Below are 26,038 nucleotides of genomic sequence, written 5' to 3' on the forward strand. Positions count from 1 at the left end.
CCCTAATGTTACCCAGCACAAGCCAATACTCAATAGTCAGTGGAGGACTGTGGCAGCGCTCTTCTCTAGTCAATCACTGAGTTGCCTACCATTTGAAGAAGGCGCCGAATACGCACCGAATGTCACGTGACGGGGACGTTCCATGAGACGTTCACGTCGTCGTGACGTCACCCACGGCCTCTTATCAACTGGGAACTAGCAGCTACCGCTTGGAAATTGCTGCATGGGGCCAGTGGGATTGCCATTTGCTTTACTGAGTGCTAGTTGGTAACTATAATCTCACTGTTCTGCAATGGAAATAGGCGCTTAGAACTTGTGACTTGTACTGAAGGGCAGTAATGCAGTGTGTGTGAGAGCGAGGCCGTAACGAAAGGAAGCTGCTGGGTAGAATGGTCACTTCATGGTGCATGATGGGAATACGTGTGTGTGTAATATGGAATATGCTTCCTTGTTTGCATTGGTGTGTGGGAAATGGTAAATAGTTGATAGATGCATGGGCTGGACTTCCAGAAGTATATGCCAAATAGTAGTGCACATGTAAGACTGTACTATAGTTATATACCACAGGTACAAGGGCCTCATTATAATAAATTTGTGTCATTAAAAGAGTGCAGTAAAGATGCACCCATCCCAAAGCAGGCTATCCTCAATAAGATGCGCTAAATTGGACAGATTCAGTTCTTTAGCCCACAGGATTAAAAAAAAGCTTTCCTCATAAGATGCAGCCTATGCATGTTTGTGTGCCAATGCCATCCTTGCTGAAGGAAACTTGCCAAATAGATATTGGTCGATATTTAGCCACATATCAGGTAGGCTGTTGGGGATGTCTTATATGTATGCAGATAAGATGCTGACCCGTCTTAAGTGGCTGAATCACATCAGCTTAAATGTATGGGCAGTTCCGGCATTCACACTGAATAAAACTTAATTGTAAAATTATTGTTTTTAATATCATGTAGTGTTTTAATAATATGCACCTATAAATGAATCATGAGGCCTCCTTCAGCAGATTTCCCTGTTACACTAGACAAAAGGGTCACCGACTCCTGCACCCGGCATCAGACTTGCAGGGTGTGCAGTCTTGGAAAAACTGGCAATAACTTAAATAGTCTTCCAAAGTTTAACCCCCATCAAGGTACCTCTGGAGGGGACTGAAAAACAAATCAAAATAAACCTTTGGAAGACTTAAGGTGGCCATACATCCACTTGCCAAATGAGTATTGAGCTGATCTGATGCCTATTGCCCAACAATTGGATCACAACAAGCAGAATTCAGGTGGTCGGATTCAGGACCCCATCAACAAACCGATGCAGTCCTCTGTCCAACGAGATTTTTAAAACTGCCCGATTGACACCTGGTCTACTTTCGGCCAAATATCAATTGAGGAGGGCTCTTATACACTGCCCAATAAGCTGCAGACTTAATCTGTCGGCATCTTATATTGGCCTGTGGATGGGGCTCTTAATTCAGCAAATCCTGTGAGAGCCATTCTTCTGCATTGTTTATGTTGCTTATCAAGATCCTCACTCGGGTAAAGGAATTGTTAATTGTGCATATCTCTTTAATCTCTCGCTTTCTCTTTTTTTCTTTACATTTATATAATATTTGTCCTCAGGTGACTTTACGGCTACAAAGACTGAAATGGATGGAAACGACTGTAAATTGGAGAAAGACGTTTCAGAAATCGACTTGGATGTGCATCTGACTTCTAAGCTAAAAGGTTAGTTAAAATAAATCTAGGTATCTTTTAGCTCTAATTCCCAAATTTCAATTACTGTATTGGCCAGATACACAACATTTTCTTTGGCTTGTAGTGAAAGAATTACAATAAACTCTAACCCTTGTGGGTTTAGTCCATACATACAATATTCAGTGGGAGCTACCTGTTCCTTTGTGAAAATCAGATTCTTAAAGGGATTCTGTCATGAATTTTATGATGTATTTTTTATTTCTAAATGACACTGTTTACACTGCAAATAATTTACTCTACAATATAAAATTGAATTCCTGAACCAGCAAGTTGAAATGTTGGTGTGTAGGAGGGTGATAACACTCCAACTTGCAGTACAGCAGTAAAGAGTGACTGAAGTTTATCAGAGCACAAGTCACATGACTTGGGGCAGATGGGAAACTGGCAATATGACTTGCCCCATGTCAGATTTCAAAATGAAATATAAAAAAGTATGTTTGCTCTATTTAGAAATGCATTTCAGTGCAGAATTCTGCTGGAGCAGCACTATTAACTGATGTGTTTTGAAAAAAAGAATTTCCCATGACAGTATCCCTTTAAGCTCCTGGCTGAAGTGGTTAATGGTGTCTGTCATTTCTTTTTTATAGAAAAACACATCTCTATTCAAAACTCACTGAGAGACCTAGAGGGTTTGGCTGAGCAAAATGAAGGTGAGTGTGTCATGTTAAGGAAACTGGAAGCAATAGATGTTTATTTTAGTTGTTCTGTTTGCATGGAAAACCTTGTATCTTGGTACACCGACTGGCCTGTGAAAACCTTATAAAGATGTCATTTAACAGAAAAAAACATAATTTAAGTGTGAGAAATCCCTGGGAGCACATAAACCCTAAATTCTATTTTCAACAAATGCTATTATTTAAAACACTAGGCATTATCTGCCTTTTATTCTGTGACCCATGTCAGCCCCATGCAGTAGATTTGCTTATTAATGAGCTGCAGGTTCATCCTGTGTTGTTTTTGTTTTGTGATAAATTTGTAGTGCAGTTGTAGGCTGTCTGGTACCTCTGAGACCTACAGATTTAGGCATCAATGGCAATTATTTCATAAAATGCATCTATTTCATTGCAAGAAATGCGCTGCCATGGTGCTAAAGGAAGTATCACAGTCAAACTCCTATAAATGCATACTGCTTGAAACCTGCGTGGTTTAAAAGCAACTTTTTAGTTTAATACACAAGTCAAGTGCAGCACCATAAAGCATTTGAAAGTGAAAAGCTTTTCACTTACTGCAACTTTTGTTTTATTCTGATTAGGGGAAAAGAAGCCTTGTCCTCTTTGTCCAGAAGAGACGTTCAAACCCTGCCTAACCAACAAGCTTCTGAAACATCTGCAGAACTTGCACTGGAAAGTGTCTGTTGAATTTGAAGGTTGGTAATTTCATTATTGTGCCATGCTTTCTCTTTGAGCAAGTTGGTCTGTCTGAATTATCATGTGATTTTTCCTTGTGTTTAAAGGCCTGACAACATATAATAGTTTTGTTCAGATCTGTTGCTCAAGGGACATTTTCTAGTTGACATTTTATTTGTACTAAATAGATCTTATAACCCTGGGTAATGGTCTCTAATTTTTTTTTAAAAAATTGCATGACCAACTACATGTGAATTTCTTGTTGTGTGCCATTGGATTATGGCGCAGTAGCAGTCCAAGAACGATTGTGAACTGAAGTATCAGTACAGTTGACATGTAAATATTTCAATGTATTTTAATATCTGTTTCTAGATTACAGAATGTGCATTTGCTGTTTACCATGCATGCAGCAGAAACCATCTCAGGATAAGGAGGGGGTAAGAGAGTATTCCTGTGATATTAATTTTAATCTCTTTATTGGTGGTGTGCATCCCCATTCTTTATGTCAATGAAGGATAGCCTGAAGCAGTACCAGCATGTAATGCCTAAGTCAGTCCAATGGTTGCATTAAAGGGTACTCTACTTGTGTATTTGATCAGGACCCGTTTTCGTTATTGTACTATGCTATTTTTGTAACTTAACAGTGTAAATCCTTGAATAAGATAGAGATATATGTTTTGCTCAAAAATTAACAACGCAGCCAACGCATAATAAAAAATCGTTTGTATTTAGTTATGTATTAATAAATACATATGTTGTAATGGAAGGTATGGGAGTTAGCCTAAAATATTACAAGCTGCAGTTTTTGTTTTATATCCTGCATCTATGAGTGGAAAATTCAATTAATATCAATGAGTCAGGGTGGGGGGGGGAAGGTTTTGGGTGCTTCTGTGGCTTGAGCCATTTCCTTTTAGTTAGCGCAATGCTGAAAAGTATTTTCTCCATAAATGGAAATAAAAATGCCTTATTTTCTGGTGTGTGTTTGGTTATTTCTTCCAGGTGCCTCCAAAGACAGCATGCCACTATCACTGCTCTATCTGTTCAGCAACCATTAGCAGAAGAACAGAGATGATAAGTCATGTTAAGAGACATGCCACCAAAGGGGAGACAGACGGAAAATATTCTCCAGGTAGTCTTGTCTTTTTTAGATACTTGGTTTTAGATAGTGCGCCTCTTTTTAGTAGTGGTGTAAATGGATACTCCGTACACTTTTACTTCCCTATAGTGACAGATTTACTAACTTTCATACTTGTTTAATTTCCTTAAATCAAATGTTTTAGCACCAAAAATCATGTATTTAACTGATTACTCTAAAGCACAAAAAATGTTGTGTATTAAGAGTAAAAACCACAAAAAAAACTATACAAAGTGTCTCCATCTAAAAACTGGCAAGGTCACTAAGAAGTCAAGGGGACCTTTTCAAGTTTTTCCAATCGTAAAAACTTCCTTTGTTGTGAGCTGATGTTTTCTGGGTTATATCTGTTTGTAATCACAGGACAATTCTTACGAAAATGATTTTTGAGGTATTTGCTCCCCATTTTTATTCTATGTTTTTAGTCATTCACGCTTTCTATATTTGGTTCTTTTAATAAATAAGTAGATGTTTGTGCTCAAGAATGATAGATTTGCGATATTGTTGACTATTTTTTGATTGACCATACTAAAGTATTAGGTGTATTAGCAATGACTTAACACACAAGGCTAAGGGCACACAGGCGGAAGGCTCCTACTGTTGTCAGCCTGAGTATTTTTCCAGACTGAGAGAAGCAGATCTGCTCAGTGCCCCTGCTCCATTGATTTGAATCCGATCAGCTGAGCGCACACAGTTTAATTGGATTCAAATCAATGGAGCAGGAGCACTGCTTCTCTCAGCCTGCAAAAATAAGTAGGCACAGAGCCTTCAGCCTGTGTGCCTATAGCCTAATCACACGATGATAAACCCAATTAGACAGGGTTCTGCTACAAGTGAAAGTTGATTCCCCCCATCCCTTTTTTTGTTTTTGCAGGCCATTTTCAAAAAACTTTAAAGGAGTTGAACACACATGTGCAAGTTTCTCCCAATTTCAAAACACCACAGAAAACAGACACTTTTTTTAATCCAAAAATGAAAGTTAACAGGTAGGTGATCGCCATTCTATAGGCTATACGGATAGGACTAGTCTAGTAAGCAGTTGATTTTGAAATGTAATTTTTAAAGGGGTTGTTCACCTTCAAAACACTTTTTCCATTTCAGTAATTTTCAGATTGTTCACCATAAACAAAGACTTTTTTTTTCAATTGCTTTCCAAATTTAAATTGTTTTCTGTCAGACAGCTCAGTGACCAAGGAGATTTCTGAACTGTTACAATTTGCTACATTTTAGTCAATACAATTAGATACTTTTCTCAACAGTATCTGTGGAATATTAGCAACTATTGTATCAATAGCTGCCTTTAATGAAACTCAGGGATTCTGCTCAGTAGGGCTAAAGATAACAAAGAATCAACTAAATGTATCCATATAGAACAGTTAGTCAGTGACCCCCCACCCCCAGAGCTGCTTTAGAAGGTGAGAAATGAAACTTTACACTTCAATATTAGAAAAATGGTTACAAATAGAAAATAGAAATTTATTGGAAAAAGTCTTTATTTCTGATGAACAATCTGAAAAATATAGTTTGAACCCCTTTAGGGCAAAAACAAATCTAAACCTACTGGGTAGAAATCCTGTTTGGAAACACTAGGGCAACTGTAAAGCTGCCTTTTAGGAGAGAATATTGGTGCCTCCTGTTATAGTACACATGCTGATTGACTGCTATATTTTTGCAATTATCATTCCTGGGCTGGAGTAATATACTATCTACAACTGATCAAGTATTGCAGTTACTGGTGATATGGATACTTGGCTTGATAAGTTGTTCGTATGCTAGAAAGTGAGATTGAATCCTAGTTTCATTTATCACTTCCCTCTGTGTCAGAAAGGATTGGCTCTGTGTAGGTGATAAGCGTTCACCATTTTCCTATTCAACTGGTGGGGTACAAATTTACAATTTAAGTTTAAATTTAACTTTATTAATCACCTCATTGAGTTTGAGTGGAACATAATGTCCTTCTGGGAAGAATTTGTATAGTGCATCTGTGTATGTAAACAATGCTACATTTTGCTTTATAGGCAGCTGATTTTTTGTGCCTTGGTGGTACTGGCTAAAGAGAGAAAACCAATTGAGTGTTTGGATGCCTTTGGATCAACAGGTACAGTTCTTGGACAGAACAGCACTGTCTATGATTATAATATTGAAACACTCAAGGATTTGTGGGTTCCAGGCAGTTTTTCCTAAAATTATGAAATAAGAGAGGACTAGTCAATGCTTATTACCAGGCCCTAAGTTTCACTGGTAATCACACACACTCACTCATTCTTCTTAGTCGCATGTTATACTGCATAAAATTTCTAAGGCCCCATATACACATCATATGGTGATTCTGTCACCAGTACTTAACTCTGCTCATATTTTTTTTCATACTATTATGCCTTGAGGCCCGGTTGTATTATTAAGGGAATAGAGTCTCCGCTTGTTAGACCACAGCTGACAAAAGACAAATAAGCACTTCCTAAAGACATGAGCCACCATTAAATGGCCATATTATGGGGTGCTCCAACCTCTTGTTAGCCTGCAAACAAACTCACATGAAATGTAAATACAGGAGGGTTGTGGGAATACTACAAGGCTAACCATTTTACTGATGCAACCGGGATTTTTGTGAACTTTGGTCATAATCTTCCTAACCTACCATACCAATGTCAGGTGGACGTAACTACCTCTGATAATAATTTTCTTATCTGCCATCTCTCTGTCTGGTTGTGTTCTGTAAAAGAATGTAGGAAGAATGGCAAATGCCAGCTTATAAAAAAAATAAAATAAAAATAAATGAAAAGTGGTAAATGCTTGAACGGATATGGGATATGAAATCCAGAATGCTCGGGATCTGAGCTTTTCCAGATAAAGGATCTTTTGATAGTTTAGGAAGGAAGGAAAGCTACCAAGGCAGTTTATTGCCAAAAGATTAGCCACAACAGTGCAAGCTAGAAAGCCATTTTTATTCTATAGAATGCTTTTCCATACCCAAGTAAACAGCTCTAGACTCTTTCTGTTTGTTTAGGAAAGCAGCTGCCATATTAGCTTGATGTAACATCACTTATTGTCTGAGTCTCTCCCTGCTCGCTCTGAGCTCAGATTATAGAAGGGAGAGGAGCAAACTGAGCATGCCCAAGCCCTGGAGGTTTAAGCTGAAAACAGGAAGTCTGATACAGAAGCCCATGTATACACAATAGAATAAAAGAAATGTGGTGTTTTGTTTGACAGAGGACTCTGAGCTGCATTACTTTGAGGGTTTCCTGGTGCATTTATATAGACCTTACTGAAAAGATTACTTAGTTTTAACCTTTCCTTTTCCTTTAATGCCTATACAAATTACAGCAAATGCATGCAGCTACCCAGAAGATTCTGTCTTTGCAGAAACGTACCATCAGAGTTGGAACCACTGGATAGGGCAGGTTGGCATTTGTAATAACGTGTGTGTAAGGATAACACCACATCAATGCAATGATGCTGTCCTTGCACAATGGTATTATTGTTAGACCTGCCCAATAGAAATCTGTCGGCTTTTTGGCCAGATATTGGTTGGATGGGCTCTCATGATTGCTCCATACAAAGGCTGATAAACTACTGAAGGGGCCAAATAGCTTTTTTTGAGGTTTCCTGTTTTATTTTTATAGGCATTATGGGATTGCAATGGGCAAAACATCTTGGAAAGTCTGTAAAGGTTACAATTAATGACATAAGTGAAAGCTCCGTAGCAATGATTCGGGATAACTGCCTCCTGAACAATATGAAAGTACTGACCAAAAAAAAGGATGACGAAGAGGAGGAGAATGAAGTGGGAGAAGATAGTGGTGCTGCTGTTGAGGTTACACAATATGATGCCAACGTCCTAATGCATTTAAGAGCTTTTGACTTTATGTGAGTATGCAATTTTCCAGCCTTATCCATGTCCGTTACCCACAGTACAACCTGTATAAGTAATGTCACCTTTACCGTCACCTTTTTTTATATAGACACTTGGATCCTTTTGGGACATCAGTAAACTACCTGGATGCAGCTTTTCGGAATGTAAGGAATCTGGGGATAGTGTCTGTGACATCCACTGACACTGGCTCACTGTTTGCCAAGACTCTGAATGTGGCAAAGCGTCATTACGGGTGCAACATTGTAAGGACGGAATACTACAAAGAGTTAGCAGCTCGCATTATTTTAGCTTCGGTGGCCAGGTAACATGATGTTTGTGATGCATGTAAATATATGCATATATCATTAATAGTACTACTATGGTCTGCTAAACCAAACTGTATTTAGCAGACCATCGCTCTTTTATGCAGAAAGTGGCAACGTTAGCACATCTTGCAAGGCATGTAAAATCTCCCTTGAAGAGCCTTCCATAATGCCTAGAGTCTGTCCCTTGCATCTTAGGATTTTCTGGTGCACTTGGGAGTATGCTTCCTGTCCAGACCCCATAGTGGGCCTGCCGCGTAAAATCCTCTTCAACTTGTACAAAGTTCATCACAGTTCACAAAGTAACGTTATTGTTGTGAGTTTGAGACATTACATAATTCCACCTTTTCTTTGCATCCAAATAACATTTTTGACTTTTATGTTTACCAGAGCGGCTGCTCGCTGTGGTAAAGGAATTGAGGTATTGCTTTCCGTAGCTGTGGAACACTTTGTCTTAGTTGTGGTCAGGGTTTTGAGAGGTGCTACCCAAACTGATGAAAGTGTTCAGAAGATAAATACGCTTATCCACTGTCAGTGGTGCGAAGAACGGATTTTCCAGAAGGAAGGGAACATGGTACAAGGTATGTTGTATACGTACATTTCAGATTCAGGTAGACTGTATATTAGAGTTTGATCTCCCTAGCAACTGACCAGCAGGTTAGAAGTCAGAATGGAAGAGAAGGCATAGTATGAAATAGAAGCAATATAAAATAAGATCTTACTAAAATAAGGTCTTTTGTAGGCGGTAAATAGGCAGAATAATAAGGCTAATAAATCAAAAACCCATATATGTAAAGGAGTCCAATAAAAGTTGTTTAAAATAGGTCCACTTATACAAACCCATCTGTAATTATTACCTCTGTGTATAGAATAAAAGCAGTCCTATACTGAAAAACCTGGGTTGGCCTCTATCTGTGATCTTTGAGTATTGTAAAAGGGCAATGTGTTGACTCAAATGTAATAAAGGCTTGCTAGCTTTTACAACAGTGGTCCACATTCAGCAGTTTAACATACTGATACAATACATACTGTAGGGTTAGAAAGGGTGAGTTTGTGTACAGTAGCTTTGCTGACATTGTACAATCTTTTTATGCTTCCAGAAAACCCTTATAAAAATCTTCCCTGTGATTGCCAGAAAAGCATGCAAGGAAATTCTGCAGTTGTCCTAGGCCCCATGTGGTAAGTAATCATTGGATTTTGGTATATTGCTAAACGACGTCTTCATAGATACAGTATCTCTTTAATCCATTCCTTTAGTCAGTTCCTTGAAACTGAGTCTTTTGTTCTATTTTGTGGTCCATCATTTGCTCAGGTTCCTGTTTAGCTTATCAATTTTTATATATTTGAATAGTAATAAGAAGTCCTTTAAATTCAACCACTCCAAATGAAACCAAGCATCCATACATAAACACATGCACACCGACCCGCCGTACACTCACATAAAATACATGTATCAAAATTTATACTAAATTGTAGATTTAAGTATCACAATAGCTTTGGTTATTATGCTTGCCAAAGAAAACATCCATGCCACTCTTAAAAGCATTAACAGAATCAGCTGCACAGGAAAAAGCTCGACCCGCACATCACTACCTCAGTGAATCCTGAGAGAGATTTGGCTTTCACAGAGCTAAGCTTGTTTACTACCCTGGGATGAATAAAATCCAGTCAAGGACCTTTGTTCATCATTACATGTTCTAGTCTCTTTTGAAATTCCTTGTGCGTGAGTTTATATTTTGGGTTTTTTGTTATTTTTTTTCCAACAAAGTTTACAACTTAATTTTTCAAATGTACAGTTGGAGAATTTAGCAATTTTGTAGAATTATAACATATTGGTACCTAAGTAATCCAGTAATCTCGACAGGGTACCAGTATATTCTTATTTTCCAGTTAACATATATGCACACAGTAGAGTGGGTGATTATTATCTTTTTTTATTTATTTATTTTTTATTTAAGGTCTGGCTCACTTTTTAACACCGGATTCCTCAGAAGAATGATGTCTGAATCTGTGGAACATGAAATGGATGATCTTCATCCCTTGCTAAAAACTTTAATCTGTGAAGCTGAATGTACACCTCTAAAACAGTTTTCCCTTCAACCCAACCAAGCTAATCAAGGTAAGTTATTGGTGGTACTGGTGCTTGAGTGTGACTGATCACCTGTACATTTAATAATTTCCTAGTAGCTCTTCCACAGACCCATTTTTCTCTCATGTCTAGGGGGATACAGGGACCGTGGGGTAAAGGGCCCCTCCCATCAGGAGGAAGGACACTGAGAAAATGTCAGAGCTGAAGCCCCTCCTACTCCTCCTTTATCCCCCTGTTCACACAGAAGGGCGCGAGTTTTTTCAGTGTCCTTCGAACAGGAGGTTGGACTAGCCTCTCGATAGGCTTTTAAGAGATAAACAGTTGATGGTTAGCATCAACACCTGGGGTGAGGCTGGGTCAGCTGGACTGTGCTCCTTAAGCAAGCCCCCAACGCAGTGCCAAAGATTGGAAGTGTTCTCCCAATAGAGCACACCTGGAGATCAGGAGTCAAATGCCCTGCATCAGCGCTCCTCTCCCAGCAAGTAAGTGAGAGCATCAGAGCATCCCCTCCCGCTCTGCCATTCTAGAGCAAAGTCCCTCTTAGGCGGATGCTGCCTGTACCTGCCGCTAGACCCTGGGCCGTGATCTACGCGCGTCCCCCAGCGTGGACGTAGTGCGCATGACGTCACAGGTGCGCGCCTCTTTGTGCTACTACCTCACCTTCGCGCTCTTTCTCCCGCTCATTGGTGCAGTCTCTCCAGCGTCCTGAGCACTGAACCTCCTCCGCTCCTCCTTCTCCCTCACCGGCAGCAGGTTGGTTCTACAGCAGTCCTATTCAGGTACTGTACTACAAAGCGCACAATGGCAGAAGGCGGGGGGGATTTATTCTCATGGGGGGGGCAGAAACCCTAACAACGCTGTTACCTTCCTTGCTTGCTCAAAATGCTTCACTAAACTTCGGGAATGCCAAGTAGATCCTCTCTGGTCCACTTGCAGCCCCGATCCCACACAGCCCTCTCTCGCCTTAGACTCAGCAGCTGCCCCATTGGATTCCTTCCCAGGAACTTCTCACAGAGGGGACTCCGCTTCCCAGGGCACTTCTGATGCACCAGGCTGGGCCATGTCACTGTCTCAATCCCTCTCCAACCTGCAATGCATTCCTCAACTAGCCTCATCCATAGACAAGATGCTGGCAAAAATGGGCAGTCATTCCACCGCCAAGCGCAAGCGACCTCAGAGTCACCCGGTCACTGCGCTTAGGGGTACTAGTCAAATACAAGAGTCCTCTGCACTCAACCCATTATCAATATATTTAAGACAGCGACATTTTGTGCATACTGCTACTAAAAAATGCCTTACCCTTTAAACAAAACAGGGATTGTTTGTCCATATATTGCAATATATTTAAGCTGGCCAACTACGTCAAAGTCATCCCATATCTGGCCAGTCCCACGCTCAATTTCATCTGATTCATCAAGAATTCCATTGCCTCATTACACATTTTACAAAGGGACTCGGTTTTACCTGCAACTTAACCTGCCGCTTTCAAAGTAAACCTCCATACTTGGCTGCCCTTTTATTAGACACCAGTGGGATCACCTGACTATAGCTGGGAAGGGTGGGAGCTACAACATGGAGCTGGTCACTGCTCCTGTATAAACTATAACAAACAAGGGAAAGTTGTGCTCACCACTATTTAAATTAGTGGTGAGCACAACTTTCCCTTGTTTGTTATAGTTTATACAGGAGCAGTGACCAGCTCCATGTTGTAGCTCCCACCCTTCCCAGCTATAGTCAGGTGATCCCACTGGTGTCTAATAAAAGGGCAGCCAAGTATGGAGGTTTACTTTGAAAGCGGCAGGTTAAGTTGCAGGTAAAACCGAGTCCCTTTGTAAAATGTGTAATGAGGCAATGGAATTCTTGATGAATCAGATGAAATTGAGCGTGGGACTGGCCAGATATGGGATGACTTTGACGTAGTTGGCCAGCTTAAATATATTGCAATATATGGACAAACAATCCCTGTTTTGTTTAAAGGGTAAGGCATTTTTTAGTAGCAGTATGCACAAAATGTCGCTGTCTTAAATATATTGATAATGGGTTGAGTGCAGAGGACTCTTGTATTTGACTATATGTATTTTGTGGTCACAGCCTCATTGCACCCCCGCCTAATGGTTTTAAAAAATAGTGGTGAGCACAACTTTCCCTTGTTTGTTATAGCTTAGGGGTACTATATCATGTCCTCCTCTGATGAGAAAGTTAGTGAAGGGGAAATAATCTCCTCCAAACATTCTGATTCCGGAGAGAAGGACTCAGTTCTGCGGTCGAAGGTCTCATTAGAACAGTACTAGAGACATTACACATTCAGGAGGAAGATGGTTCCCAGAAGAAGACTTCTTCACTGTTTAAGAGACAACGCAAAACTGCTGCAGTCTTTCCAGCTCATGAATAACTACAAACCCTTGCCCAGGAAGAATGGAAAACTCCGGACAAGAAATTCCAGGTCAGAAGACATTTTTCCAGACAATACCCTTTTCCTAAGGAATTTGTTGACAAGTTGAGCACGCCGCCTATGGTCGATCCCCCTGTTTCATGTCTTTCCAAGGCCACGGTGTTAACCGTCCCAGACGTTTCAGCATTTAAGGACCCCACTGAAAAGAAGATGGAAGGCCTTCTCAAGGACACGGCTCATAGACGACCCTTGGGTAGTCCAAATTATATCAACGGGCTACCGTTTAGAGTTCCAAAGCGCACCACTAAGCCAATTCTTCATGTCCAGACTTCCTTCACAGGAAACCAAGAGGCTTGCCTTTTTCTCCATAATAGACTCTCTTCTCGAGTCAGGAGTAATTGTCCCAGTTCCCCGGTGCCAAAGATTTCGGGAGTTTTATTCAAACCTTTTCATCGTACCCAAAAATGACGGCGCCTTTCGACACATCCTAGATCTAAAACGCAAAACAAATGGGAGGTATACCACAGGTTCAAGATGGAGTCCGTTCGTACCATCATCAGAGCACTGGAACAAGGAGACTTCCTAGCGTCTTAGACATCCAAGACGCATATTAACATGTCCCGATATACCCACCCCATCAACAGTTCCTCAGATTCCTCTCCTCTCAGATATCCGCCATACACATCCGCGGAGTGGACAACATGGAAGCCGACTTTCTCAGCAGGCATAAGTTGGATCCAGGGGAGTGGGTACTCCAACCAAGACGCCTTTCAAATGCTAGTCCATCGGTGGGGAGAGCCAGAGATCGATCTAATGGCAACCAGACACAATCGGAAGGTAGCGAGGTTCTTTGCAAGGTGCAGAGACCCACTGGCAGAGGGCACAGATGCCATGACAAGACCATGGCGGTTCCAACTGGCCTACATTTTCCCACCCCTCCCCATGCTACTCTGAGTACGTCAAAATATCTCCAGGGAACCAGTCACAGTAATTCTGGTGGCCCCCTGCTGGCCCAGGAGATCCTGGTACTTCAATCTTCTCAATCTGTCCATAGAGGCTCCAGTAACGCTACCTGTGTCTCCTCAGTGACACAAGGCCCAGTGTTTCATCACAATCCTCAACTCTTAAAAATTATTTCCTTTTTCTCTGAAATAATAAAATGGCACCTTGTACTTGATCCCAACTAAGATATAATTAATTTTATTGGATGCAAAATAATCCTATTTGCTTTATTTAACATTTAAATTATTTTTAAGTAGAGTTAAAGGAAGTCAACCCAAAAAATGCCTAATAAAAGAAAACACAATTATAAGCAATTTTCCAATATGAATTTATCTCCCCCATATAGACAGGTCTGTTAATCTGTTGGTTTATATTACAATGTTTCAAAAGACACAGAGAATAGAAAGGGGTAAACGAACACTGCTTTCAACTGCAATACATATACAAATAACTTAAAAAACCACAAACATTTTAATGAAAGTAGATTGCAAAGCTGCTTCAATTATTTTTTCGTTTATCAGGCAAACATGATTTTTTGGGTTGACATTGTCCTTTTAGGTGTGGAGATCCAAATTGCAGATAGATTTCTTATCTGGAGAACCCCAAGTCCCCGGCATTTTGGATAACGCTCCCATACCTGTATTTTCACTTGTGAAACTATAAACATTTTATTGAGCATCCTAACTGGCCTAATCCAAACAACACAAGTAGTATAGCACTGATTACTAATGGGAGCCCCTTATGAATCTGCCATACCACAATAGATTTGGTAGACTTAGATAAAGGCTAGGTATTGTGAGGGACATATACAATCGAGAGTAGAATCTTTCATTATGTTTGCTCTGTATGAACTTTGAAATAAGCTGCTGTTTTGCAAGTTATGTTAGTTATGCAGAGCTTAACCAGACAAATCTCTTATGCTCAGTGGAATACAACTGGATCTTGCAGCTTTGGGACCAGCTATTCTCTTTCACACTTTGACTGTGATTAGTTGCTTGAGCCCAAGGTTGAAAACATTAATTCCCCTAGCTTTGCATAGAGAAATAAGAGAAGCAAGCCAATTTTCAGAATGTAATTTTCTAAAAAAAATTGCATTGAATTTCATAGGAGAGTAAAATAGTAAAAAGTATAGTAAAAATAAGTTTTTCATAGGCTGATTTTGTTCTTTTATGGGTTGAATAAAAGTTTAAATTGTATTCCATTCACTTTTTGTCTACAGAAGAAAGTGGGGTGTTAATCAAGGTTCCTGACACAACAGACTATTCCGCAGACCCAGGTAAAATGAATATCCTAAGTATATTTAAATCTGTATTTACTGATGATGGGGTCTTGTTTGGTATGAATAATTAATAAACATAACTGCTTTTTTAGATTATAGTGGGTTCTTCGTGATACTCATTTTCATTGAACAGTGAACCTTGGGTCTTATTCCTCTAGCTTCCTTTCAATTTGTTTTCCCTAGTGTCAGGCATTGGCCTATGGATACAGTCTTCTTCCAAGTGCTCTGTACAGACTCATTGTCTCAGCAGGAAGATCCTGATTTTGTCATCTGTACATAAACAGAAGTTCTTTGGATGGAGATAGGGAGTATAGTGAAAGTACCATGATTTACATAAACCGAAGTTCTTTGGATGGAGAAAGGGAGTATATTGAAATAGTGAAAGTACCATGATTGCAATAGTGAAGGCAACACCAGCAAGTAGGGCTAGTGCCTTTTACAGTAGTAACTCAAGCAAAAAAAAATTGGTCAGCCAGAGGGTCAAGTAGATTAATATGTTATGATTCACCATCATACGGATAGGCCATATAGTGCTGTTTCATTCATCAGAATCTGTGCCTAAGTGGCATTTTACATTATGATCTGCTGATGCCCCAACCATGACGTATGATAGATCATTGGCAGAAAACTTTTCAGACTGAACAGTCTAAATGCTTTTGTAACTTATATAGCAGCACCCTGATTCACCCATCAGCACTAATGCTCTCTGACGGAATGCACTGCATTTTTTTAAAATAAAACAAATGTGCATAATGTTTCGCAATTTAAATTCAGGAAAACGGAAACGTCAGGACATAAGCAAAGCTATTTCTAAACGTCTGAAGAACGAGGCCCCTGTAGAGCACCCTCCATTTTATTACAGCATCCACAGACATAGCATCCGAGGGCTGAACATACCAAAGTAAGTTCAATCATTTCCATTGGCTATATTTGTTGAATGAATAAAATAAAATGTTAAGTAGTGTGCAACATTAGCATAATTCAGAAATCTATATTATTATAGAGGTTTTAGCACATTTTTTTTAGTTATTTAGATTTATATTCAGCATAATACAAAGTAACTAAATACATTTGTAGCTTTACAGAGCATTTGTTTGGGGTTTTTTTATAGTTTTATTTTTATTTAATTTTTTTATTTAACAAGTTGAAGGAAAGAGACAGGTGAGAGGGGGGAGTAGGCTGGAGATAGTGTTCATTAGTTGCTGAAAGCGACTGGTGATTCGAGCCATGGGGTCTATATGTTATCAAATTTACTTGGGCACAAACTAAAGGCAACAAAATAACAGACTCTGGCAAAAACCCTGCACACAGAGAAACAGGATTTCAATAACAGCCGGGTATTTTTAAAGAGTGAGCACCTAGGTTAAGGGTGCAACCCCCCCAAAGAATGTAATCGAGCTGTCAATCAAAAACTGACTCCACCTACTGCATCAAGACAGAATGAAGAGAGGCAGGTGGAGAGTGAAGAGCAACTTGATTATTTTATAAATGGTACAGAATATTTAATTGATTATATTTAGAACAGGGGTAATCTCATGAAATGTCAGGTATGTTCCCTGGACACCAGGGAGTCAAGTAGGCCCAGTAGACAATTAACCGGGTTGAGCACCTGAGGAAGTTCCAACTCAATGGAAATAAAATTTATAACTCATTTCCAGAATTTGTGTACAGCAGGGCAGTCCCATAGTAAGTGCAAGAAAAGGAGATTTTGTGTACTCACCGTTAAATCTGATTCTCTTAAATCGCTTGGGGGACACAGGAAACAGTGGGGTATAGCTGGTAACACTAGGAGGCAGGACACAACAAAGTAGAAAAAAAAAAAAATAGTTCCTCCCCTGCAGCTATATCCCCCAGCAGGCGGAGCCCAGTTCAGTTTGTACCAAAGTCATCAGAATACAACCCTTAACGTGAATTTTTATTTATAACCTGTTTAACATTAACCTTAAACACAGAAGAAATATTGAACAGACCATGTCTGACAGGTAGCGAAAGCCCCTATCCAGGGAAGGGATGTCCTGTGTCCCCCAATTGACTGAAGAGAAAGAGATTTAACTGTGAGTACACACAATCTCCTTTTCTCCATTGTCGTCTTGGGGGACACAGGAAACAGTGGGGACGTACCAAAGCTGTCCCATAAGATAGGGAGGGAAGGATAGACTTACGTGGAAGAAGCTACCGCAGCCTGAAGACCCTTTCTCCCAAAGCGAGTGTCAGAGGCCGCAAAGGTATCAAAATGGTAGAATTTTGCGAATGAGTGGATAGATGTCCACGTCACTGCTTTACACAGCTGTTCTGCTGATGCTTGGTTTCGAAAAGCCCAGGAAGTGCTCATCCCTCTGGTAGAGTGTGCCTTTATACTGTGAGGGGATGGTTGACCCTGTGCTGTGTAAGCTTGTTGAATGTTTTTTATTAATCCAACGAGGTATGGTAATCTTGAAAGCTTGTGTACCCCGTTGCGGAACTGAGGGTAAAATGAACATTGCGTCAAGATATAACTTGAGAGCCCGGACTGGATCCAGGGAATGGAGAGCCACCTCCTTGGGATTGGAGGGTGAACGATAGAAGGTCGGAATGGTAATTTTCTGATTCAAGTGAAAGGAGGAAAACACCTTAGGAAGAATGGATGGAACTGTGCGCAGTACTGCCCTATCCTGGTGGAACACCAAGAAGGGGGTTTTGCACAACAGAGCGCCGAGTTCCAACACTCTCCTTGCTGAAACAATGGCAACAAGGAAAACTACCTTCCAAGAGAGCCATTGAAGAGACACTGAGGCCAGTGGTTCGATGGGTGGACCCTGGAGAGCCCATAGGACTAGAGACAGATCCCAAGTCGGCATGGGAGCTCTGATAGGTGGAGCTAAATGTGCCACCCCTTGTAGGAATGTCTTGACATTCGGTAGAAGAGCTAAGTGTTTCTGGAACAACACCGGATAGAGCTGAAATGGCTCCAAGAGAGCCATTGAAGAGACACTGAGGCTAGTGGTTCGATGGGTGGACCCCGGAGAGCCCGTAGGACTAGACAGATCCCAAGTCGGCATGGGTCTGATAGGTGGAGCTAAATGTGCCACCCCTTGTAGGAATGTCTTGACATCCGGTAGAAGAGCTAAGTGTTTCTGGAACAACACGGGATAGAGCTGAAACCTGCAACTTAAGCGATCCCAGTGATAACTTCAGGGATAAACACTTCTGTAGGAATTCTAAAATATTGGGAATGGAAAAGGATGAGGAGTTCTTGTTGTTCTGGTAGCAGCAATTTGATAAGTTTTCCAAACCCTGTGGTAGGTCTTGGCCGACACGGGTTTCCTAGCTGCTTGCATTGTTTCTGATACAGCATCAGAAAACCCCTTCCTTTTCAGAATCTGGGTCTCAAGAGCCAAGCCATCAAGTTGAGGTTTGCCAGTCTTGGATGAAGGATGTGAACTTGCAAGAGTAGATCTGGCAGTAGAGGCAGAGACCATGGTTCGTCTACGGAGAGATTAATCAGGTCTGAGAACCATGTTCTTCGTAGCCACTTTGGCGCAATGAGGATGAGTGTAGTCCGTTCGCTTTGAAGTTTTCTAATTTTCTCATTCTCGGAAGTAGCGGTAGAGGAGGAAACGCGTATGCCAGTGTGAAGTTCCACTCTGAGGTTAGAGCGTCCACACCGAGTGCTAGAGGATTCTGGTATCTTGTGAAGAAGTTGGGAACCTTCCGGTTCTGTCTAGTGGCCATGAGATCCACCTCCGGTACTCCCCATCTTTCTACGATCTCGTTGAAGATGTCTTGCTTTAGAGACCATTCTCCCGGATCGAAGGACTGCCTGCTGAAGAAGTGTGCTTCCCAATTTTGTATTCCTGGAATGAAAATGGCGGACAGCAGGGTCTGATTCCTTTTCGCCCAGTGGAAGATTAGTTTGACTTAGTTCAGTGCTGCTCTGCTCCTTGTTCCGCCTTGATGATTTATGTAGGCAACCGCCGTGGAATAGTCCGACTAGATCTTGACTGCTTGACCTGACAGTTGTCGTTGCCAATGAACTAATCCCAGACGGATTGCCCTGTTCTCGAGTAGATTGATTGAGAGTCTGCCGCTCCCTGAGACCAGAGGCCCTGGGCTACCCTGCCCTCCAGAACCACTCCCCATCCGAATAGGCTTGCGTCTGTTGTAAGAACCCACCAGCGAGGGGTTCCAAGCGGTCTGCCCTTGTTGAGGGTGCTGACTTTCAACCACCAATGTAGGGATGACGAGTCTTCCTGGAAAGAGACGAGTCTTCATCTGGCATAGAGACTTATTCTTCCACGATGATAGTATGTTCCACTGTAGTTCCCTGAGATGGAACTGAGCAAGGGGAACCAATTCCATTGTTGATACCATGACACCCAGAACTTTCATGCAGAACCGGGCCGTGTGAGATGACCTCGACAGAAGGTTCCTGACCAGTGATTGTAGGTGTATGATCTTCTCGTGAGGTAGTGATACTCTCTGCGTCAAAGTTTTGAATATCATTCCTAGATTGTCTGGGATTGACTGTGAATTAGAGAGGATTTTTCCCTGTTGATACACCAACCAAGATCCTGTAGGGTTGTCATTGTGGTTTGAAGCGCTTGCTGTGGTTCTGTGGCTGATGGAGCCTTCACTAGAAGATAGTCCAGGTACGGGGCGATTGAGATACCCCTCTTGCGGATAACCTCTGTGGCCGCCGCCATGATCTTGGCGAAGACCCTGGGGGCTGATGTCGGCCAGACTGGAAGAGCCGTAAATTGGTAATGCAGATTTTGGTAAGCAAAGCATAAGAATCTCTGATGCGGAGGGAAAATGGGAACATGTAGGTATGCGTCCTTAATGTCCAGAGATACCAGAAATTCCTCCAGAGACATTGCCGCTATAACCGATCGAAGAGATTCCATCTTGAACTTGCGTGGACGAATACATCTGTTCAGCTCCTTTAGATCTAGCACTTGGCGAAAAGATCCATCCTTCTTCGGCTCAATGAAGAGGTTTGAATAGTACCCTCTGAATCTTTCTCCGGAAGGAACCGGAATGATCACTTCTGTTTGGAGCAGATTGAGAATGACTTCCTGGAATGCCTTGTGCTTGAGGGATTACTGAGGAAGTCTGGATATGAAGAAACGTTGAGGGGGAAGGCTGGAAAACGCTAGATGATATCCTCGGGTCACTGTTTCATGTACGCAAGGGTCTTGAGTGCAGGACAGTCAGGAGTTTGAGAAGTGGCGCAGTCTTCCCCTATGGCCCCAGGGCCAAGAAAGAACGGCATGCAGAGGTGTTCTTAGCGGTGGTCTTGGTAAAGGATTTTCGGGGTTTCCAGGCAGATCTGGTCTTGCCCCCCCCCAATGGCCTCCAGAGGTAGAATGACGATGGGGCGATGCCCTGGAACTCTTATGAGACCCCCGAAAAAATTTTCCTCTATGAAAGGAAGTCCTTGCTTTTGGTTGTGGGAGTAGAGTGCTCGTGCTACCTGTGGCCTGACTAATTATTTTATCCAGATCTGGACCGAAAATAGTTTTCCCTTGAATGGAAGTCAAGGATTCTTTGGGACATATCAGCAAAAGTGAGCCAAAGTGATCGCCAAGCGGATACCATTAAGGCTGAAGTCCAGTTGATTACCTGTATTGTGTCCAGGGAAGCCTCACAAATGTAGTCATTTCCTTCTTTGATTTGTGACGCCAAACTTGCCAGTTCATGACGTGGAGCTCCCGATTGAGTAGCGTCAAGTAGAGAGTCTGACCATGACTGTACAGCTCTGCTAACCCATGCCATGATGAGAGCCGGGCGAAGGGATGTGCCAGATGCGGAAAAAGCTGAGCGTAGAAGACTTTCCATCTTTTTGTCCATTGCGTCCTTGAAGGATGAGGCATCAGGGACTGGTAAGGCAGTATTCTTGGAAAATCCAAAAAACAATTATTACTCAGCTGCTGCAGTCTATAAAGGCCTGTCAAAAAAGGGCCAGAAAATGCTGGAATATAGCCCCCAAGTCAAAAATCCAAAGATATATCCCAAATCAATTCTCTCAAAGTTAAAAAGGGACTGGTAAGGCAGTATTCTTGGAAAGCCTGGAAACTGGAGCATCTACTGAATGAGGTGTGGTCCATTTGTCTGTGGACTCAGTACTAAATGGATAGTTCTTTAGGAACCTCCTGTTTGCTTGGAAGCATCTTTCGGGCTTGTCCCACTCCTGTTGGATTATCTGATCTAGCTGAGAATGGGAGGGAAAAACTGGGGACACTTTACTGTGTCTCTTGAAAAGAGAGCTAGAAGCTTCCGAAGAGGTTTCTGGCACTTGAAGATGTAAAGTGTCTAGTACAGAATTGACTAGAGAGTTTATGGTCTCAGAAGAATGAGAACGTGGGCCCTCCTCCTCCACCTGATCACTCTGAGTTATTTCTCCGTCTGAGAGATTTGGGTCTGGGGGAGGAAGGGACTGGTTGTGGTCTTCTCCCTCGCTCTCATTCACTGAAGAAGAGATTGGAACCCTCCTCTTATTAGTCTTAACAGCAGCAGGGCTTTCAAGGCGAGATAGGAGCCTATCCAGAGATTGAGCCAACCTTGGGATCCCTGTTGCTAATTGGGATGCCCACTGTGACATATCCTGCAAGTCTTGGGAAGGATTGTCTGTGAGAGAGTTCTCTGACTGCCCCTGAAGTTTGTGCCCCCTGAGGATGAGCAGTCCCTGGGGAATCTGACCCAGCAGTTGATTAACTACAATTTGAGCATAAGGGTTCTTTGTGACCCCTGGTTAATCGTTTGCAGCATTTGGCACAGGCTAGGTATCTCACGGAGGCCCCTCCTCTAGGAAAAAGGCCCTCACTAGCCCCCTCAGACATGGTAGTACAATACCTGGTAAGCCTAAGGGCTTGTAGAGATAATCGATCCCCTCCCTTGTTAGGAGCTATGCGCTGCTCTTGAAGGGTGGAGGGTGTAGGAAGCAGGTTTGGAGGTAAGGCCCCAACTGGAATGTTCCTGCTGATCTTATGGCAGCAGCTACCCCACCGTTCAAGCGCCTCACCGTTCTCCAGATCTGAGCAAGAGATTTTTTACTTTGTTGTGTCCTGCCTCCTAGTGGTACCAGCTATACCCCACTGTTTCCTGTGTCCCCCAAGACAACAATGGAAAAATTAAGTGTTGGGGCTTTGCATCTCGGGCAAATGGAGGAAATATGTTATATGTTTGGTGGATAATTCTGAATTGTATGAGTTTATATCTCGTACTTACTAAAGAGAGGTAGAGGTTGTCTATGTTTTCTTCCTAGTCTTCTTTAAATTATTTTGCATGTATTTATTCTACCTATTAGTGTGACGGGTAGCTTCTTCCATTGCACAAGTGTGTCTTCAAATTTAGAGCATTTGTATTTAAATGCGGTAAGTGACTGCTATTTAAAAGCTACAAAGTGTCAGAAGAAGACAAAATTCAAAAACTATAAAAAAGAAAAACTAAAATGCATTTGAAAAGTTGCGTAGAATTAGCCATTCTATAACAAACTAAAAGTTAACCTAAAGGTGAACCACCCCTTTAATTTGTGTAATTCGTGGAATATTCTGCATTGCAGGGAGGGGCACTAGGCAGATTCATGTCCAGATTATTTTAATAATAAGGGATTTCCAACACTTTCTGTTACGTGAGCAGGAAATAGTCATTCTCTCTGGTTTTATGATTGCTTTTCAGATTGAACAAATTCTTGCAGTATTTATCAGAAGAGGGTTTCAAAGTGAGCCGGACGCATTTTGATCCTACAGGAATCCGCACCAATGCTTCGCTGGCAACATTCAAAACCATTCTGGAGAAAAACAGCACAATATCAAATACTTCCCAGGCAAGTAATGTTGTGCAGACGGCCGAGAGCAGAGGGCAGGATCTACTGACGGAGGAAGCTATGACAGTTTGTGACACGAAATAACTGTGGGTGTTTTTTCCCTTTGAATTATTGCTATTTTCCCCCTATTTCAGACGTCGGGTCACGCCTTGTCTGGAATATACCAGTATATGCTTACACGCTGTAAGCAAGGCCTCTATGCCTTAGGGGCATGATGAAGGCTTGTTTGCAATAGTTTTTTATATTTTGTGTAATTTTAAGGCTTTCTTACCCATTATACTCGGTGTGCCTGTATATTAAAGAACTGTATGTTCAGAAAATGGTACTTGCGCAACACAATTACCCTGATGAAGCTTGTGTTTGTTCTTTAATGTGTATAAGCTCCACCTTACTGGCTTCAATTAAGTTCTCCACTCATGATTAAGCTGTAGAAGGAGGTCATGCCAACAAAAATGGGGTGATGGCAGAAAATGAAAGTACAGGTATGGGACCTGTTATCCAGAATGCTCGGGACCTGGGATTTTACAGATAACCGATCTTTCTGTAAGTTGGAACTTCATACCTGAAAGGGGAAATCCATAAAAACAAAACTTAATATTTTTGAAAAGTTAACATAATTTCAAGAAACTTTGCAATATACATACATTAAAAAAATATGCAGACTTTTCATGATTTTTTAATCGTTTCTGACAGTTCCCTAAGCCTAGCCCCCCTGCTCTCCTGCTGATCTGTCTGACTACTTTGCTGAGCTGGCTGACTACTGTTACTTTGTATCAACAGCCATCTGTCCTCAGCCTGCATCCGCCAAACCCCACAATTCCCTGCACACGTGATATCAATAAGTAAAAAGCATCAGTGCAATGTATTGTGGGTTATGTAGTTCCTGCATGCTGTTTGTAAACTGTGGAGAAAAGTTGTTACACTTTGTAACATTCTAGTCCCTCCTTCCCTGCCAGGATTTCAAATGATGCAGAGAGAAGAACTGTTAAACTGGATTTCAGCATAGAAAATAATGGCATTTATTCATACTTTTTAATGAAACTGGTAACTGCGATGGTATATTAAATATACCAAATTTTTGTTTGGAAGCCAGAGTTCCTTTTTAAAGGACCAGTAACATCAAAAAAAATTTTTTCAAAATTTATTAGTATACATCAAAAAATAAACACCAAGACTTCAACTTCTAGCCCTCTCACCGCTGCTATGGCCTGTCACATGCACATACCTCCTACAAGAGTTTCCCTGAGCCGACTTTCCTTGCGCAGCCCACACCACCACCCCTTGGGACTCCGCAGCAGTCGCTACTATCCATACTCCAAAAGCCCCCTACCCTCAGGAGGCGCGCCAGTGCCAGCAGCCACGGGACACTACTACTCGCCCTATGCCCTGTACGGACAAAGACTCACAACAGCCTCTGCTCTGGGATACCAGTGACTGCCACAGGTGGGCCCCTTCCTAAGGAATAAGGATCTGCTGTCCAAGATGATCACCCTTCAGAAACATCGAGGTGCAGCTGCTTCACGTCAGTACAACATGAGAGATAGCCAAGTAGGAGAAATCCAGCGTCGCAAAATGGATGGTCGCCATGTCGCCTTTTCTGAACAGGAGCGGAGTTTCGCTAAGTTATTTCTTAATAAAGGCTTTGCAATTGTAAAGATTTATTTGTCTTGGTGTTTAGTTTTTGATGTATACTAACGAATTTTTTAAAAAAAATGTTTTTGATGTAACTGGTCCTTTAAGTCTACTAGAAAATCATGTAAACATTAAATAAACCCAATAGGATTGTTTTGCTTCCAATAAGGATTAATTATATCTTAGTAATACATTTTTAACATTTGGATTATTTGGATAAAATGGAGAGTATGGGAGACGGCCTTTCTGTAATTCGCATCTTTCTGGATAACTGGTTTCCGGATAACAGATCCCATACCTGTAAATTAAAACAGACTGTGGGTAAAGTGACATATGGTTTTGGAAGAAACCCCAACTTTCCAATATACAATTAAAGGTGCAGTACACCCCCTTATACAACATGAGTGCAATGAATAGGGCTTCTTCTAAACATACTTTATAGCACTCGTGTTGAATAAGGGGGGGTATAGTGCTCCCCTTTAAAAGGTTCTGTTATTTGTAAATAGTATTTTTTTTATTAAAAGTGTTTTACTTTCTGCACAGCTTATATTTTCATGTTTAATATGTGACTGAACATCTTAATTTACAGCCTGAGAAGAAAGGAAAAAAATTATTCTAAGGAATATGTGGAATTTTTAAAATCCAGAAAAACTGCATTTATGGTGCTAAGCCCCCACAGCATCTGCTATATGCAGCAAAGCTTACTTTTGTTTAAAAAAAAAAAAACAACTTTACAAATAGTTTAATATAAATAACAACGTAAAGTTTTTTTTGCAGAACGGCATATTTTTACTAGGGTTGCACCAAATCCACTACTGAATCCCAAAGCTTTCATGAAGGATGTATTTGAATATGCAAATTACAGCCAGGAATAAATAAAAAAAAAAATTGTGTGTGGGGGAAAAAATGTTTGTTTCCTTATTTGTGCAGCGAAAAGTCATGTGATTTTTAAGGGTTCGGCTTTGTTTCAGCCAAGCTAATGGATTTGTGAATCCCTGATATTTATTTGTTGGGTTTTTTTTGGAATATGGAAATAGTTGAAAGTTTTGCCTAATTTAGGAATAAACCTTTTTTGTTTAGAATGTAATGAATTGGTTATTTAAAATAAGAAATAGGATTTCTTTATAAGTTCCTGTAGATCATGTGCAATAATGCGTATGATAAAAGGAAGTGGGTTGTGATTGCTAAACAGATATTCTTTTATACTTTACGTTTAATTGACCTGCCTTATTAAGTTATCTGATTCTTCAGTTTTTACAATGCAACATCATTTCATTGATGCCACCGTATCAATGACGTATAGAGGCTGTCATTGTGGTAAAGAGTTTGAGAATAAGATGTTGGGCAGGCAGGTGTCTGGATCTTATTGCTATTTGGAGTATTTTCCCCCTACACATGACTGCATTGAGAAGATTGGGTAGCCAATTAGAGCTCA

General features: G+C 41.1%; 1 protein-coding gene across 3 annotated transcripts; it reads left to right on the forward strand.

The window, feature by feature from the left end:
• Positions 1-131: 131 nt before the first annotated feature.
• On the forward strand, positions 132-25,685 carry trmt1l.S (tRNA methyltransferase 1 like S homeolog). 3 transcript variants are annotated; one of them, XM_018259779.2, is made up of 16 exons: positions 132-263; positions 1,617-1,721; positions 2,339-2,401; positions 3,004-3,117; positions 3,470-3,534; positions 4,097-4,226; positions 5,104-5,215; positions 6,248-6,327; positions 7,853-8,096; positions 8,192-8,404; positions 8,796-8,986; positions 9,506-9,584; positions 10,364-10,524; positions 15,108-15,164; positions 15,942-16,068; positions 22,824-25,685. In XM_018259779.2, exons 1-16 carry the CDS (start codon positions 224-226, stop codon positions 23,053-23,055), a joined length of 2,013 nt encoding a protein of 670 aa, XP_018115268.1. In that variant the 5' UTR covers positions 132-223; the 3' UTR covers positions 23,056-25,685.
• The last annotated feature ends 353 nt before the right edge of the window (positions 25,686-26,038 follow it).

Source organism: Xenopus laevis, chromosome 4S (genome assembly GCF_017654675.1).
Source record: "Xenopus laevis strain J_2021 chromosome 4S, Xenopus_laevis_v10.1, whole genome shotgun sequence".
NCBI classification, from domain to species: Eukaryota; Metazoa; Chordata; class Amphibia; order Anura; family Pipidae; genus Xenopus; species Xenopus laevis.